General features: G+C 42.1%; 1 protein-coding gene across 2 annotated transcripts in view; it reads right to left on the bottom strand.

The window, feature by feature from the left end:
* Positions 1-16,200, bottom strand: part of LOC124795194 (pyrroline-5-carboxylate reductase 1, mitochondrial-like) — a 154,449-nt gene extending 138,249 nt beyond the window's left edge. For both annotated transcript variants that reach the window (XM_047259098.1, XM_047259099.1), the window contains exon 1: positions 16,050-16,200. In XM_047259098.1, coding sequence (XP_047115054.1) covers positions 16,050-16,119 — 70 coding nt within the window. In that variant the 5' untranslated portion in view covers positions 16,120-16,200. The remainder of the gene's footprint in view (positions 1-16,049) is intronic.
* Between the last annotated feature and the right edge of the window lie 1,867 nt (positions 16,201-18,067).

Genomic DNA, 18,067 nt, shown 5'->3' with positions numbered 1-18,067 from the left:
ACATTAATAGAGTCAATATGTAAATCATGTGTATTTTTTACTGTTACAGAACAGTTAAGTTACAACAATAGTGCCAAGTATGTTTTGTACAGTTATAGAAGAAAATTTTACGTATTTTTATAAATAATACAGACAATTTAAGAGCTATTTCATTTTGGTGCAAATATCGAATTTTCGTTCGTTATCAGCGATCTGTGTGGAACCTTGACCATCATTAACTTTTACATACGAAAGTCGAGCAGTGTTTACGAAGCTTACTTATAGTATTTGGTGCATTTCGAAATAATACTTGAGTGTTACGAAAATATGCAGTTTAACTGATACACCACATTAACGCTCTCACCAAAACACACTATTTTTAATATGGTCTGTTGTCCTAAAGTGTGACGTCCGTGAATGAATATGCTATTAATATTGCTTATGGAGATGCAGTCTCTAAACTTTTTTAGGCTGTCTTGGTTCCATAATTCCTTTCACTAAATGTCACAGTCTGTTTTTGTACATCAATATTTATACCGCCAGTAATATACTCTCCTTTAGGACTAAGAGAAACCTTCATCGACGTGAAAACAGCATTGTGGCACATAATTAAGAGTCCACAGTTATGTTTTAGGTGTCAATTGTATCTTAACCTTACACAATAACAGCACTCTTCCAAAGCTTATATATTTTTGATAGATAAACATATTTTAATCGTGGATACAGTAGTTACACCAATATTGTCATTATCTTTAAGTATTTTTAATAAATATTTCAGGTCGTTCAGATTTTTTGAATATGACACCGATTTACGCATTTGAGGCCTTTCGGATATTTTCAACATGGCGCCAAATTACGCAATTCAGGTCTTTCAGATACTTAAGAACATGGTGACAATTTACGCATCTCAGGTCGTTCAGATAATTTTAAACATGGCGCCTGTGTGGCTAGATAATGATTGGCTATTTCGTTAATGCGGTTGAGGATGTGCGGATACTTTTAATCATGGCAAAGATGGTTGGTAATTTTACATATTTTTGATAAATAGTACAGACTTTTAAACGTGGAAATACTGTGACTTACGCCAGTATTGTCGATATCTTTACGTGTTTTTATGCAATGTGTGATCGTGTGTGTGTGTGTGTGTGTGTGTGTGTGTGTGTGTGTGTGTGTGTGTGTTATCTTGGTCTTTTTGAGCAGTATCGCAAATAGCCTTGATTTTGGTTTAATTTTCTTTTGTACAGACATACTACTAATTTATTTGGACAAAAGGGGAAATTCGTAACATTATTGGGCATACACCTGTGAAACCAAGACAAACTTCACACATTTTAAATTCGCATTACTAGTACTACGATTCATTTTATTCGAGTAAACAATAAATAAAAGAACCAACTTAAAGTACTTAAACTTAAGATTTGAAGGTACATGTTTAGACAAATAATACTACAAAGAGTTTGCAAATCATAGGTGGAAACATCAATGACAATGAAATTCTGAACCAGGCTTAGAGGTGTGCTCAGGTAGCCTGATTATTAAGGAACGAAATTCACCTTCAAGGACAACTTTCCATGAATTACTAAATATTTAAAACTTTCAAGTTATTCAGCCATACTTTTGTATTATCTGTTAACTTGCGGAAGTTGCTATATCACAAGCTGCAAAACCCATTTCTGGAGAAAACTGTCATTCGTTTGTACCTTCCCACAGTCTTTGGCAAGGGCCACTTTACCATCTACCTACTGCTTCCTCCTACACCATCTCGAATCCTGTTTAATGTGATCCGCAATTTTTATGGTAATTAAAAACTTAATACTTGCTTAGTCGGATTATCAGCCTAAAGTTAGGGACCGTCGTCGTCTGCCAATGTCTCTTCCATTCGTCAAGGTTGATAGGTTTTCAATTTGTGAAAAATAACTTTCGGGGTCTAAGGCGCCTTATTTGCTATAGATCTACCAGCAGAACGTGTACCATCCAGCAGCGCACAAGGAATCACAACCTACAGGTACAATAATCGAATCCCCCTCAGACGAGGGAACAGTGAGCAGTGCACAGTACATTCAGGAAGTCGCCACTCCTGTTGTTACACTGTGGAGGAGCGGAGTCCTCCTAGCAAGACATATCTCGCCAAAATATTTTTGTTTTTCCAACCGCAACCTCAGAGACGTCTTCAAAACCTCTGCCGAGTACGATGGCAAGAGCCAACCGCCATTGAGCTTGTGTGGGATGTCATAGAATTGTTTTATTCCAGTCCACAATTTTTAAGTACTGTAAAACTTCGTTACTCCAGCATAGTCATTAGGCGGAAATTATTTTCCCGGCATTACATGTTTTAGACTTCAGTAAGAAAATTGGTTTACTGCAGACCAACCTACTAGTATACTCTGTGCAAATTTGTTCATCACTGCGAGACTATTGAAAAATAAAACTAGTTTAACCTGCTTTTATGTTCAAGGCTTGCTCTCCCGCTGTAAATCCACCCCATCCCACTCCCTTTAACTTCTCTCCATTTCTAGCTTAAATATTATTTTACGCCACAGATGTAAACGCAGATGCGACCTATCACCTTAGTTTGTGTTCTATTTGATTCAGTACGTCTACATCTACAGTTACATATATACTCCACAAGCATCGTATGGTAGTACCACTACTAGTCATTTCTTTTCCTTTTACAATCTTAAATAGAGCCTTACGAGCCCTAACCCCTCTAACCTTATCTTCGTGGTCCTTACGAGAAATACGCATTGGCGGCAGTAGAATCGTTCTGCAGTTAGCCTCAAATGATAGTTCTCTAAATATTCTCAATAGTGCTCCACGAAAAGAACATCGCCTTCCCTCCAAGGATACCCATTTCAGTTCCCGAAGCATCTCCATAATACTTGAATATTGTTCGAACATACTGTTAACAGACCTAATAGCTCGCCTCTGAACTGCTTCGAAGTCTTCCTTTAGTCCGACCTGGTGCGGATCGCAAACACTCTAACAGTACTTAACGAAGGGGGCATTAGTGTCCTACATGCGGTATCCTTTACAAATGAACCATACTTTCCTTAAATTATCCCAATAAACCGAAGTCGACATTTGCCTTCCCTACTACAACCCTTACATGCTCTTCCATTATCCAACTTAGCCACTTAAAATTCGGATTCTTCTATATCCCGGACCTCAAAATATTGTTTTCTCTTCTTTTATGAGCTCACGTTTCACTATATTCCAGATAAACATTTTCAGAAAACACTTCCTGCCGTTTAGATTTAGACCTAATATTAGCAAATTTATACAGAGTTTCCCAGAAATTTTTCGACAACCGACGAGACGTTGCAGAGGGTATCATGACAAACAAATCGAGGATAGGAACCTGTGTCGGGAATGTCATGTAACGACGCTAGAGAGCGTCGAAGTTATAGGCGTCGGCGCCTACCACTAGACAACTCCTTCGGCACCAAACGTGACTGTTTACGCTGACGGAACATAGATGGAATGTCTCGCAATGTTTTTTGTTACTCAGTGATGGCGATTGCCACTGACGAGTGGAGAAGATGGTGCTAGCTGTTGCGTGGGAATTTCGGTGAATGACGGTTTCGGACACTGGTTTCTACCGTAATTTATTTATCTCCTGGCCCTCTAAAATCTCTTATGTTTTTTCGGTTTTTAGGAGGAAAATAAACTGCAGGTGGAAACCAGGGTCCGAAACAGTCATCGATTGAGGCAACATAGCATCGCATTCATAGGAGACAAGACCTGTCTAAGCAGCATCTCCACTGGCGATTATGGCAATCAGTTGCGATCACTGAATCACAAAAACATTGCGAGATGTTCTTCCTACTGCCCGTCAGCGTACAAAGTCACGTTCGGTTCCGAAAGGGTGGCTCTGTAGCATCATCGGATGACGTTTCCAGAAACGGATTCCTATCCTCAATATGTTCCTCAAGACACCGATTACAAACCCTCGAAATCTGTCGCAACATTTCTGGAACACCATGTAATTTTCCAAATCCGTTTTGTGCGCGGTCTCCTTTAAGGTTCCACCAGACTTTCCTAGAACTCTCCCAATAAATCTTGGTCGACCACACACCATCCCTACACCTAACCTTGTGCGTTCATTCCATTAATGCCGTTTCACTTTTTTTTTTTTTTTTTTATTTTTAGTCACCACTCTTCCGATTGGTTTGATGCGGCCCGCCACAAATTTCTCAACTTTTTCTTATCAGAGTAGCAATTGCAACCTACGTCTTCAATTATTTGCTGGATGTATTACAATCTCTAATTTCATCTACAGTTTTTAGCCTCTACAGATGCCTCTACAACTATGGAAATTATTCCCTCATGTCTTAACAGACATCTTATCTTCCTGTCCTTTCTCAATGTTACGTCTCGATATTAAATCGATGTATCTGAGTCAAGCAGCATACCATTAACTGTATCTGAGAATGTTGCTGGAACGGTCCTGTAGCCCATCCGCATTAACTTACCGTTATCCACATTCAAACCACGCTGTTGTTCATCATACCAAGTAGAAATTATTTCCAGGTCTTCCTAAATCTCTGCAGGGTCATTCAACGACGACACTTTTCCGAAGACAGTCTTTCATGACTAACCATCCTACCCAACGTTTTGTCAATGAATATGGAGAACAGGAGCGATCCTACCACGCCTCACTCTGACATTCAAACGTAGACTTTGTCCCTAATGAGCTTAAGGTGTCCAGATCGAAGCACTGTTTTGTATTACTCAAAAAGTCTTCGAGTAAGTCACATATCTGAAGACCTATTCCACATGCTTGGATTCTTGCTAACAGTGTCGAGACTAAGACGTTCTGTATAACGTACGCAAGTGAAGATTTGGAAGAACTGCACAATACGACCCAGAAACAAAAACTTGTCCCTGTAAAGGTTGGCGTGGAAATGAACCTCAGGAAAGAAAAATACTACACTATGTGATCAGAAGTATCCGTACGCCCCCAAAAACATACGTTTCTCGTATTAGGTGCATTGTGATGTCACCTACTGCCAGGCACTCAATATCAGCGAGTCATTAGACATCGTGAGAGAGCAGAATGGGGTGCTCCACGGAACTCACGGACTTCGAACGTGGTCAGGTGATTGGTTGTAAATTGTGTCATACGTCTGTACGCGAGATTTCCACACTCCAAAACGTCCCTAGGTCCACTGCTTCCGATGTGATAGTGAATCTGAAATGTGAAGGGACACGTACAGCACAAAAGCTACAGGCCGACCTCGTCTGTTGGCTGACAGAGACAGTTGAAGAGGGTCGTAATGTGTAATAGGCAGATATCTACCCAGACCGTCACACAGGAATTCCAAACTGCATCAGGATCCACTGTGCAAGTACTATGACATTTAGGTGGGAGGTGAGAAACTTTGATTTCAGGGTGGAGCGGCTGCTCATAAGCCACATATCACGCTGGTAAATGCCAAACGACGTCTTGCTTGGTGTAAGGAGCGTAAACATTGGACGATTGAACAGTGGAAAAACGTTGTGTGGAGTGACGAATCACGGTACACAATGTGGCGATCTGATGGCAGCGTGTGGTTATGGTGAATGTCCGGTAAACGTCATCTGCCAGCCGGTATATTGCTAAAAGTAAATTCGGAGATAGTGGTGTTATGGAGTGGTCGTGTTTTTCATGGAGGGGGCTTGCGCCCCTTGTTTTGCGTGGCACTATCACAGCACAGGCCTACATTGATGTTTTAAGCACCTTCTTGCTTCCCATTGTTGGAGAGCAAATCGGGGATGGCGATTGCATCTTTCAACACGTTCGAGCACCTGTTTATAATGCATGGTCTGTGGCGGAGTGGTTACACGACAGTAACCTCCCTGTAATGGAATGGCCTGCACAGAGTCCTGACCTGAATCCTACAGAACACTTTGGGATGTTTTGGAACGCCGACTTCGTGCCAGGCCTCACCGACCGACATCCATGCCTCTCCTGAGTGCAGCACCCAGTGAAGAATGGGCTGCCATTCGCCAAGAAACCTTCTAGCACCAGATTGAACGTGTTTTGGAACGCCGACTTCGTGCCAGGCCTCACCCACCGACATCGATACCTCTCCTCAGTGCAGCACTCCGTGCAGAATGTTCTGCCATTCCCCAACAAACCTTCTAGCACCTGATTGAACGTATGCCTGAGAGAGTGGAAGCTGTCATCAAGGCTAAGAGTGGGCAACGCCATATTGAATTCCAGCACTACCGATGGAGAGCGTCAAGAACTTGTAAGTCATTTTCAGCTATGTGTCCGGATACTTTTGATCACATAGTGTATGTCGAGGCGACAAATCACTTATAGTCAGAAACCAATCTACAGAAATTGTTCATAAACACGTCTCTTGGCCACAAGATAAAACTAGGGATAAACAATCAAAGCGCACAATAGATTTGAGCTGGGCAGAGTTCTGGAACTAAGATGAATCCTTACCAAAAAGAATTTTTTAAATAACCCGAAAGGTGAGGTCTATAATACTTGCATACTAAGATCTGGAAACTATGACTACGGCAAGTGTTCGTAAACAACAGGGCACACAACGAGCCATGGGGCGACAGTTGCTAGGTGTCAGCCTCAGGGATAAGATTCGATCGGAGGGCTTTAGAAGGAGAACGAAGGTAACACACGTTCTGTAGAAAATTGCAAGACTTAAATGGCAACGGGATGGACGCACAGATCGACAAGATTGCAGTAAGTGGCCCCCTAGTATTGTTCACTGAGACCATCAGACCACGAGAGGTATTCGAAAACCACAAAAGAGAGAGTCTGCTAATGTGAAGTTTGTGGCTGGAACACGACGATACCAGTTGCCTCAAAAGCGAAGACAGGGGTAACATATGGAGAAGGCCTATATTCGGCAGTGGATTGAGATAGGCTGAAGAAGAAGATGTAAACAAGATAGCGTGGTGGAGTTGTATCAGAAGCAACCTGAGAAATAATTAACTGTAAAGGATCAAACGATTCTGGCATCCGAGAAACTGTTTGTGAATTGCAGATAACAAGCGAAGGAAGCCGTTGTGCTCGCGCTGTGGTCAGAGGTCAGTTTCTTTGCGTAACCGCGAGCGAGTGGACTCAGTCGTAGTAGTGTGACGTCACGGAAAATGACAGCGGCGAGGTGAATGCGGCAGTGTGCAGCCGCGGCACAGATAACGCGGGACTTTGTCCGAGGGTGAGGGGTGGTCTCCGTCCAGCGCTTGGCGCGCAACCGCGATACGAGAGCACAGCCGGCCAGTGACTTAATTTCTGCAACGCCCATTAGCGAAAGCGCCGTTATAGTCCAGTGAATAAGGGAAAATTCGGGGAAAAAGTTCGTGTAGTCGCAATTTTTTGTGCAGTTGTAGGAGGGAGTGTCATGAACGACATACAGAAAATCCTGACCGGTGAAGTGTGAGCTGAGAGGGGGGACGGGGGGAGGAGCTTTTAAAGATCACTTTTTTATGTTTTTCAAGAATAGCTCAAAAACCGCAGATTTTTTCAGTAAAAAATTAAACTACATTACATTTACTACAAAAAAAGGACCTGTTAATTTTTCCTCGAGATTAATGGTTTCCATGTTCCAGGGGATGGAGAAATAGTGTTTTAATGATATAAAATTAATGTTTATTGTAACATTAAGTGGGTTAAAAGTATGAAATGTATGTATCACCTCTATGTGCAGCAGAACCTTATTAAGGGATAAATCTGTTCTGGGTTAATAACAAGGTGGAAAGGCAGGGGTGGAGAATAGAAGCGTGAAGGAAGATAGGTCGCCAAATTGTAGTCATGTACTTCCCTCCTTCATAGGTCTGCAAAATGAAGAGAGAGCAGGTTATTCCCCATTCCCTCCACGGCATTACGTCACAAAAAATAACTATAGGGTAGTTCACAAAGTTTTACAGACCCTTCCGCAGCTCGCCTTACGAACCACCGGCAACGTAGTCCGCAGACATGCCCAAGGGTGTTTATTTTCCACAGACTGCGTTAACACTACATGGAATACAGATATGAATTATTGATAATACTAACGCATGAAATGGATGTAGACAGAGTCTAAGTAAATCTCTGCACACTGCTATACGCTGCTAGAGGGGAAATTGGTTCTAAGTCTTCCCGTACGGCAGTTGTAAAATTCTTCTGACAATGGCAAGTTCCCCCACCACAAACGCTCCCTGCTTTTCATTTCACAGTAAGACTATACCTCTCCAGAATATCCTATAAAGTTCTCTCATGCGAGTAGACAAAATGAATTCATTGAGCTATTGTCACTCTAATGAGTGAGTACTTATTTCCTATGGTCGAATGTGCTATTATGCAGAAAAACTCAATAGCTGGAGCTGCCAAATGTCTACCACACTGAAGAGGCTGTCCTAAATGTAACAGGCTGGCAGTAGGTATTCGACAATGTTGATTTCATTGTCTCCAATATCAATGACTGGAACACATTTCAGAGCATGAGGCGCTGTAAAATTCATCACCCCAGCCTCAGCTCTCCCAACATCTGAAGAGGCCTAGAGGCTTAAATTAGCTCATTGTGCAACCCAACTTGCAAGATAGACTCTGGATGTGTTCGGTAGGTGGCTCCACTTCAGTGCAAACCACTCCACAAGTCCCTGCAGTTCCTGAATGGAAGAGTTTTATGCAGTCTACCAGTTACACAATTAACGGTGAGAGAAGTGCAGTAACTTTCTGGTCATTCATTAATTTAGCACTAAGTGACTACAAAACGGTTACATGGCTTTTCAATACGCTTTCAACTAAATACAACAGCAAGGCGCTATATTTACCAATCCAATCCCTTTCTCACCAACACTTCATAGGTCACTGACAACACCACACTTACAAATTAAGGTAGGAGCTCACTTAACAAATGTAAATAAGTACTCAAAAACTGGAAATAACTATGTAAACAGGAGCTCAGTGAAGCTATTTTGTCTACTCTCTTAAGAGAACTGGACAGGAAATGCTGGGGACGTAAAGTCTATCAATAAAGCGAAAAGCGAGTGACGCTCGTGCTGGGGGAAGTCGCCTTTCGCGGAAGAACGCTACATCTGCACACAGAAGGCCTAAGAATCAGTATCCCCTATAGTAGTTTGGTCCAGCGTGCAGAGATTTACGTAGAATCTGTATAAATACTTTTCTTGCGTTTGCATTATTAGCAACCCGTATCTGCATTCAACGTAGTGCTAACACACTTTTTGGAAAATATACGCCCCAGGCGGTGTCTGCGGACTGCGTCGCCAGTGATTCATAAAGCAAGCTGCGGAAGGGTTGGCATAACTTTATAAAACACCCTGCAGTTTTTTCTTTTTTTGTGACGTAGTTGGGTAGAGAGGGTGAGGACTCGCCTGCACGCTCTTCTGCCTGCAGACCTACGAAGGAGGGAAATTCATGACAACGATCCGGCGACCTACCATAATTCACAATTTAACCCTCCAAGCACCCTTTCCCTTCCATTCTTTTGCACCACTGAGAAACAATGTTTCCCTTAATAAGGCTCTACTGCACTTAGATTTGGCACACAAGTGTAATATTTATTCTTAATCCACTTCATTTATCAATAAATATTAATTTTATACGATTAAAACATCCATCTCCTGCAACGCATAAAGTGTTAGTTCCAAAGAAAAAAAACTGGGCACGTGCAAGTAGGATTCGCGTTCTGAGCGTTCGAGACACGCTTAATTATGTATACAGACAGTTAACACATCCCGGGAGTCGAGAATCTCGGCGTCTTTTGCCTGTTATCGACATCGATACTGGCAAGATAACGATCCCCGGAATATCAAGACTTCCGAGAATACTTTGATTTTAAGTTTGAAGTTGGGTAACAAATGACAGTAGAAATATTGTTTCTGTGATATAATCACAAATTAACAATTTTATGCTTTTTTTTTTTTGCTTTAGTTGTACTGTGAAACATTGCTTCTTTCAGATTTCGTGTTTATAGATCAACGGGGAGACACCTTTAGGTTTTAAAGAGTGAGTTTGCAAGTGTTAAAATATGTGATATAAATGGCCGTTTCTTTTGATTGCACTGACTTAGAAGCCTACGTTTTCTATACCGCCAACAGACCATACCCCTTAGTATGTCATACGAATTTCAACTTGATACGTTTATACGTTCCTGAGGAAAAGGAAACCGATGAGGCTTAGTGAAGCGAGCGTTGTAGTGCCATCACAATTCACAACGTAGGCTATACGAACGGTCGGGCGGATAAGCCGGAAGTTCCGTGATAATGATCGAGAAGATAGCTGTTGCCATAAATGCAAATGCAGCATCAGGAAACTGATGCCACAACCCATGCGAAATGCCGGCCGAAGTGGCCGTGCGGTTCTAGGCGCTGCAGTCTGGAACCGCGAGACGCTACGGTCGCAGGTTCGAATCCTGCCTCGGGCATGGATGTGTGTGATGTCCTTAGGTTAGTTAGGTTTAACTAGTTCTAAGTTCTAGGGGACTAATGACCTCAGCAGTTGAGTCCCATAGTACTCAGAGCCATTTTGAACCATGCGAAATCATACCGTCCAAGACGGTACAAGCAAGCCTATTTTTATTCGGTTTTTCACAGTATATTGCGACTGCCTATAGCACAGGATGAGATCGATTATAAAATTGAGAACTCGAAGAAATATAGACCGGTAAGTCGACGACATTCTACCCCCCGTTTTGTTTCTCTTCATGGCAAGCCACCCTGGGCTTACATTTCAGCAAGATAATGGCCTTCTACACATGGAGAGAGTTTCTACTGCTTGTCGTCGTGCTTGGCAAATACTCCCTTGGCCAGCAATGTCGCCAGATCTTTTCCCAGTTGAGAGCGTTTGAACCATTATCGACAGGGCTTTCCAACCAGCTCGGGATTTTTACGATCTAACGCGCCAGTTGTACAGAATATGGCACGATATTCCTCAGAAATACATCCAACAACTCTACTAATCAATGCCAAGCTGAATAAATTCTTGCTCGATGGCCATACATGAACCAACGCGTTATTGACTTCCTCAATTAGTGAAACTCTTTCTCTTGAATAAATCGTCTGAATTTTCTGAAATTGTGGTCATTTCTTCGTCTGAACATGTACAGTACATCACATCTACCGATTTCCATCCCAATCGGATAGTTCCTTCCTGGTGCATCTTTTTTGTCTTCGGGTGCATTTTTTTATGTTTTCTTCCGTTTTGTTTAGTCAAAATCAAGAAAATATGTGTATTTCATTCTGTAAGCAACTCGAAGACGTGGACCGAATGCATGTCTAAAACAACCAGTAGCAAAAAAGTAAATATTGTAATTGACTAGATTCCTTACATGGCGCTGAATTCCATTAGCTAACTTACGAGAAATTTTAGTTCAACTGTGCATAGACGAAAGGTTCAGACACATTTGAAGTATACGGTGCATCATCGCAAGCGGCAAGAGCATTGTAGCTTCGCTGAGTCCATTCATGGTCCAGACAAGCACACGTGTGCGATATAGTAGTCGTGCTCTATTAAACGTTAGGTTAATCTCTTTTAGAGTACAGACGTGGCCATGTATCTTGAGATAATGGCATCAAACCAACGTCCAACCACATCTTGGAATTAATAAAAACCTACTCGTATGCGAAAGATGTGGTACTGCTCTAATTAATCACGATATTTGGCGAATCATCTGCTGTAACTGATCGTTTATTCGAAACGACAACTTCATCTGTCACTGCAGTCTAGGCCTAATCATCCATAGCAGCTTTCGGTGTATACAATTCCAATCATGTAGAAGCTCAGCCACCTACCTCCACAACAGATAACCCCATTCCCACGAGGATGGCCAATCCTTAATCCCAAGCCATAACTTGCAATACATGTGACTAGCGCCATACCACACAGTCCCCAAATACAAACCATCCCGTCCTTCCTCTTTCCTCTAGTAAAACAATCCCCACCGTCTTCTGCCCACTACCTGAGACACTTGTCAGCTTCCCAACAATGTTTCTTCAGAACATCTTTTTCAACATTCCCACACTTTAAATCTGCTACCTTCAAACATATAAAATCAATTTCAGTATTCTTCCTCTTCCATCTCCGTGTAAAAAAACCTTGTTGTCAGAATCAGGCACAATTTTTCTTCAGCCTTCGTCTCCACAGTTCAACTGGCTCCTAGTAAAATTCTCACCACCCACAAAATTTCACAACATGAAGCGATAGACACCTCCCACTAAAACAGAACCAGTCAAAGCCCAACCTCCATTCTACACATGAACACAGTCAGCTCTCTCAACAGCCACATACTGACCTCCCCCCCCCCCCCCCCCACTATCAACTGTCAGGCATGCCACCTGCACGTCATCTACTGGGTCATCCATCACCCACAGCAGTCAAAACGGACACGACTCGAATGATGTCAGAAAATATACCCCAAATTCAGTAAAAGGCGAGAAGAGAGGATGTGTGTGTACCTAAAAGTCTCTCTTCGCAACATACGCTGTCTTAAGGGACTTAGCGTTAGTTAATGGATGAGGGTGATAGAGCTGGTTTATTAGTAGGCCTGAAAACCAGTTACAAAATGCTAAAATTACGTGTAGTGAACGCGTAAAAAGAAAATAGCGCAAATTAACAATGAACTTATACAGTTCTTTTGGCGAACTAAACATAGTTTCCAAAACTAAGACTTCAGTCAGTGTGAAACGAAAAGTTTAAAACCAGTTGTAATATCAGCTTTGAGTTAAGGTAGTAGGCTATAAACTCGTGACTGTCAAATCATTAAAAAACTGAGGCTTTTTAAGTGAGGAATGGAGAGGTACATTTTGCGAAACACTAGAGGAGACAGTAAAATAAAGATGTATCAGAGAACAAGCGGATTGGAAGACCCAATTACGATTGCGACAGAAATGAAATGGGTGTGGACAGCAACACGTAGCAGGCGAATGGACGGTTCAAATGGTTCAAATGGCTCTGTTCACTACGGGACTTAACATCTGCGGTCATCAGTCCCCTAGACATCAGTCCCCTAGAACTTAGAACTACTTAAACCTAACTAAGGACATCACACACATCCATGTCCGAGGTAGGATTCGAACCTGCAACCGTAGCAGTCGCGCGGTTCCGGACTGAAGTGCCTAGAACCGGAATGTACGGCACATCGACTGAAGAGACACTAAAAGTTAAGAAAACGGCGAGAACGCAACCAAGCGGAAGATAAGTGACAACAGTAGAAGGCAAACAGCAACAAAATGGATGAGTATCGCAGAAGATAGTAATGCATGGAGAGCTCTGAAAGAATCTTTTATCCAGCATTGGTACCATTCTCTAGAATCGAGGTTGTTTCTACACGTTTGTGCTCGGATGTAGGCGCATCGATACTGGCGACAGGAGAAACTTACGCCACCTGTGTTAGTTACTTCTCCCAAAGACCAAGTTCATGATAAATGTTATGACGGGGAACTACGCAGATCTTTCCAACTGAAGAAAAATAGAACATTTCGATACAACTACAGAATAAATAAAATAAAAATATTCATGTGGTTACTTATTGGTGACTGACACGCCTTTTTTCTTCAAAATCATTAATAATCTCTTCTCAAGAATTCACTGTGGTGTATAATAAGTTGCTAAGGAGAAATAGTTTCAGTCAACATTTAAAACACTTTTGTTATCTGTCAGATATTTCTTTGGGAAGATTGTCAGGGAGCTTTTAGTTGCATATTTCATCCCTTCCCAGACTTTGCGCCAAAGTCCTAGATCAAATTCCAAACCTGTCCGCAATGTTTCACAGAGCGAGTGCGTGCGACATTGTTGGTGGTAATTCATTTGTGGAAGGTCGTCCCTCTACATCAAGTGTTCCCAGACTTTTCCTCTGACGGAACACTCTGTGAATCCTAGTTTTTGATGGAACACTTTGTTTATTTTGAAAGTTAATAATTTCTTTTAAAAAATGAGGCAAACTTGTTTTATCCAGTGATTACCTCAGTTTTAAATCGTAACTAATGACACAGAAATCACAATAAGATTTTAAAAGATAATACTTTCAAAATCTAAAAAACATTCTTATTAACAGTTTTTTGCGGAGCATTTATTTACTTCCCGCCGGGCAGAATTCTGCGAAACATAGTATGGAAAATTCTGCTCTAGATACTACTCGTGAGCGGAAGAGTGTGCGTTCTAGACTGTCCCCTATCTCCTCTCTCATCACCATCAAAAACGCAAACAAGACGCTAAAATCCCGGTCACAGCCACACACAGATATATACTTGAGAAACAAATATTGCTCGTTACTTGGTGAAGAATCCGTTATTTAACAAAAAAAATCCTTTTCATCCTTCTATGTCTTTTGACTTTGTTATCTTGCGATGACGACACCGTACCCTGTCATTCTCCCTTCTGTCGGGCCTGGTAGTAAAGTGGTAGAACAGGTGCCTGGTAACAGTAAGGCCGCAGGTCGAACCCCGGAAAGCATTTAGTGTGCCTTTAACATGGCCTTCTCCTCTCAGTGACGTTAAAATTCGCCGAGAATTATACGTGCTTCGGATTCCACGTTAAACTGTAGGTCCCCTTTTCCAGGTAGAATTAATGTCTTAGGTAAGGGACATGCAAGTCGCCACATGGGATCCAGGCCGTTCAGGCACCGAAATTATCATTATTATTACATCCTCTCCTCTCACTATATAATTGTTTTGAAACATTTCGTAATGTATGTCGTTTCCTTGTCCAAAGAACAGCCGTATGGCTACTGCAAGCAAAACTGAGATACATTGCTAATGAAACAGAACAAAAACAACCTCAGAATGTACAGTAACTGGTTTAAATTAATCAGTTGTACACCCAACAATGCCATACGACCTTATTATTTCACGAAGAGGATAACATATGTTGTCATCCCCTATTCCAATTATACAAGTAACTGTTCCAATACATTCCATTATGTATGTCGTTTCTTTGAAGAACATCCGTACATTTGCTACCAGAAAAATTGAGAAGCATTGTCAGACAGAACAGAACTCAATCTCAGTCTATACAGTAACTAGTTTAAAGATAATCAGCTAAACTTAAGGAAAATAAACTTGAGAATGGAATTTTTAGGCCAGGTGCTCCGACACTTAAACTGTTGTGTGTAAATTTTGACTCTAAAGTCTAATTTGGAATCATCTCACAGACTCTCTATGTATTAACTACCAACGGTCACATACTTGAGTTAACTTGGAGTATAAGTGAGTGAGAACGTGTCTTTCGACTCGTACCATTAGTTTTCCATAGCCATGTAACATGCTGCATAGTGTTATGAGATAGCTCTTCTGGGACAAAAAAGATGAACAAAACAGAAGAAAGCGGTAAGGTGTTTGCAGACATCTTAAAAAGAGTGTATCCGGCGGGCCTCTTTTCGAAAACTAAGTGCTATGACAGTTTGCTCAGTATTTATACTCAATTACCCACTATACGCAAGAGAAAATCAGCACAACTACAAAGTAATACACGTCACAATCGAATCATTGAGGATTTAATAAAACTCAAACACAGCTTCGAATTAAACGTTTCAATTCTCTACGTTTCCAGGCATAGATTGTGCCATAAAAGATTTTCAAAAATTTAATACAAAACTGATTTTAAAAAAATGGTGACATGCGAGCCAGGAATTCCAAGACTTTCGAGAATGATTTAATTTCGAGTTTGAAGTCAGATAACAATCGACAAAAGATATTTTTTCGTATGGTATAATTAGAAATTAACAGTTTTTTTAATTTTTTTCCTTTGGTTGTAGCGTGAAACCTTGCTTTTTGGCAAATTCCATAATTCTACGTCAATTGTAACTACCTGTCGGTTTTGATGTCTGAGTCTGCGATCATCGAATATGTGAGATAAATGGCCGTATCTTTTGATTGCTTTGATATAGAAGATTTATTTTCTTACATCGTCAAGGGACCGTAGGTATTAACATAGGACACAAATTTCAATTTCATACGTCTACCTGTTCCTGAGAAAAAGGATTTTGAACAGTCGAACAGACAGACCTCTAAGGGTTACGTTGTTACCCGTGGCACTGCGTATTGTTTACTTTGTGCAAACTTTAGAAATCGATACCGATTGCATTTATAGTGCTCCAAAATGAAAGAATAAATTAAATTACCTGCTGCAAGGAAGCCGTTGGCGAGCGCATGCGCCATCTTTCCGGCGCCCAAGAACCCGAGGCGCAGCATGCTGACCACTGGCTGTTACTGCCCCTGGCCACTGCCTGCTGGCTACTGCTGGCGCTCTGCAGATAGACCGCTATCGCACACTGCCGCAGCCACAGGGGTCGGCCGCGTCTGTCGCAACTAAGCCTTTTATTTACTTCATATTCATAGTGACCTACACTAACATGACGTTCACAAGTTTCAAGGACGGTGGTTTCCTCGAAGAGACGGATATTTCTATGACTTTCCTACTCGTCACGTTTCGGCGAAGTGACTCATTGATGCTTCGCGTCTTTCAGAGGAATCCACTCGACTAGAAGCCCGGAAGTGTCTAAGCGCAGTCAGATACACAGATGATTAGTTTTAAAGAAATCTACGGTGTCTTTCAAAATATGAAATATTCATATACAGGGTGTTCAAAAACATGTGTCCAATACTTTGAAAGGTGTTAGTACTCATCGAAACAAGAAAAATAAGTCCAATAAACATGGATCCGAAAACGTGTACTTTCCGAGATAAACGCGTGTTTATACGAACGGCTGCCCGACGCTTGGTTGCGGTTATTAATAACACAGTTGTTGCGCTGGCGCTCCGTTAAATGTGTCGTCAGGGTATTGTGTTGTCTTACTCACAGTACTCTGCCTATCATTAGATGATCTGCTGTCATTTGTGTGGTTCGAGTCGTGTTGTGCGCTACGTCAGTTTTCGTCGTGTTTGTGTGCTTTATTCTGCAGTACTGTCAACCCTGTTGTTGTTAGAAGAGGAAGCCTACTACTCGACAAATGAAATGGCGGATATGATCAGTCTGCTATGATTTAACAAATGGACATAGTCTGCGAGGCTATGCCTTCTACGTTAAAAAAATTTCTCTGATAAGCTGTTCGGCAGACTTTTCCAGCGTCTGAGGGACGTAGGTACCATTGCACCTCGGAAACTGACAGAGGTAGGCCCCACACAGTTCGTACGCCTGACATGGAGGAGCGTGTGCTACATACAGTGGAAGAAACCCCTGGGATCAGTGTGCCACGATTAGCAGCAGCAGAAGGCGTGTCTAACTCTCTTATTTGGGGGCAGTTTATGAACAATTGCTGCACCAATATCATCTACAGCGTGTTCAGGCCCTAAGGTCACAGGATCATCATGGCAGACGGCGATTCTGTTAACGGCTGTTGCACGGATCCACTGTTCACATCCAAGAGTTTATTTACCGATGAGGCAGGGTTCACAAGAGATAGTGTTGTGAATTTCCATAACCAGCATGTGTGGTCAGACGTAAATCCTCAAACAATTCAGGAAAGAGGGCACCAACACAGACACTCAACGAATGGGCACGCGTACTTGGCTATAGATTATTAGGCCATACGTGCTACGACAAAGGTTAACTGGAGCACATTATCTGGACTTCTTCATTAATGTATTGCCTACTTTTCTGGAGGCTGTGCCATTCCAACAACAAACACAAGTATAGTTCAGGCTTGATTGTGCACCAGCACACTTTCATCACAAAGTCCGTGAACATCTAACGCAGACATTTTAGGACCGCTGGATTGGTCGGTTGAGTGGGGCGGGCGGGCGGGGGGGGGGGGGGGGGGGGGGGGGAGGGGGCGGGGACACGCCATGCCTGCTCGTTCCCGAGACCTCAATCCCTTAGAATTTTGGTTATGGGGACACTCGAAGGAATTGATCTACGCCACGCCAATCAACGATCTGCAGACAGGGTCGCGTCTTGAATGCGTGCCAGCAGGTACAACAACAACCGGTACACTTCAAAGGGTGCGTCATGCCTTACACCGAAGGGCAGAGAGTTACATTGTCATGAATGGACGCCACGTTGAACGCCTGTGCACACTTGTTTATTACAGGAAACTACTACTCAACAAAGTATTCGACACTTTTCTTTGAACACCGTGTATATGTATTACACAATATGTATTTCATAACGCCAAGATCCTGCATTAAATTTCAGAACCCT

This window comes from Schistocerca piceifrons, chromosome 4 (assembly GCF_021461385.2).
Source record: "Schistocerca piceifrons isolate TAMUIC-IGC-003096 chromosome 4, iqSchPice1.1, whole genome shotgun sequence".
Classification (NCBI taxonomy): Eukaryota; Metazoa; Arthropoda; class Insecta; order Orthoptera; family Acrididae; genus Schistocerca; species Schistocerca piceifrons.
The sequence above is the reverse complement of the archived record's forward strand: the minus strand, read 5'-3'. Positions and strand labels throughout refer to the sequence as shown.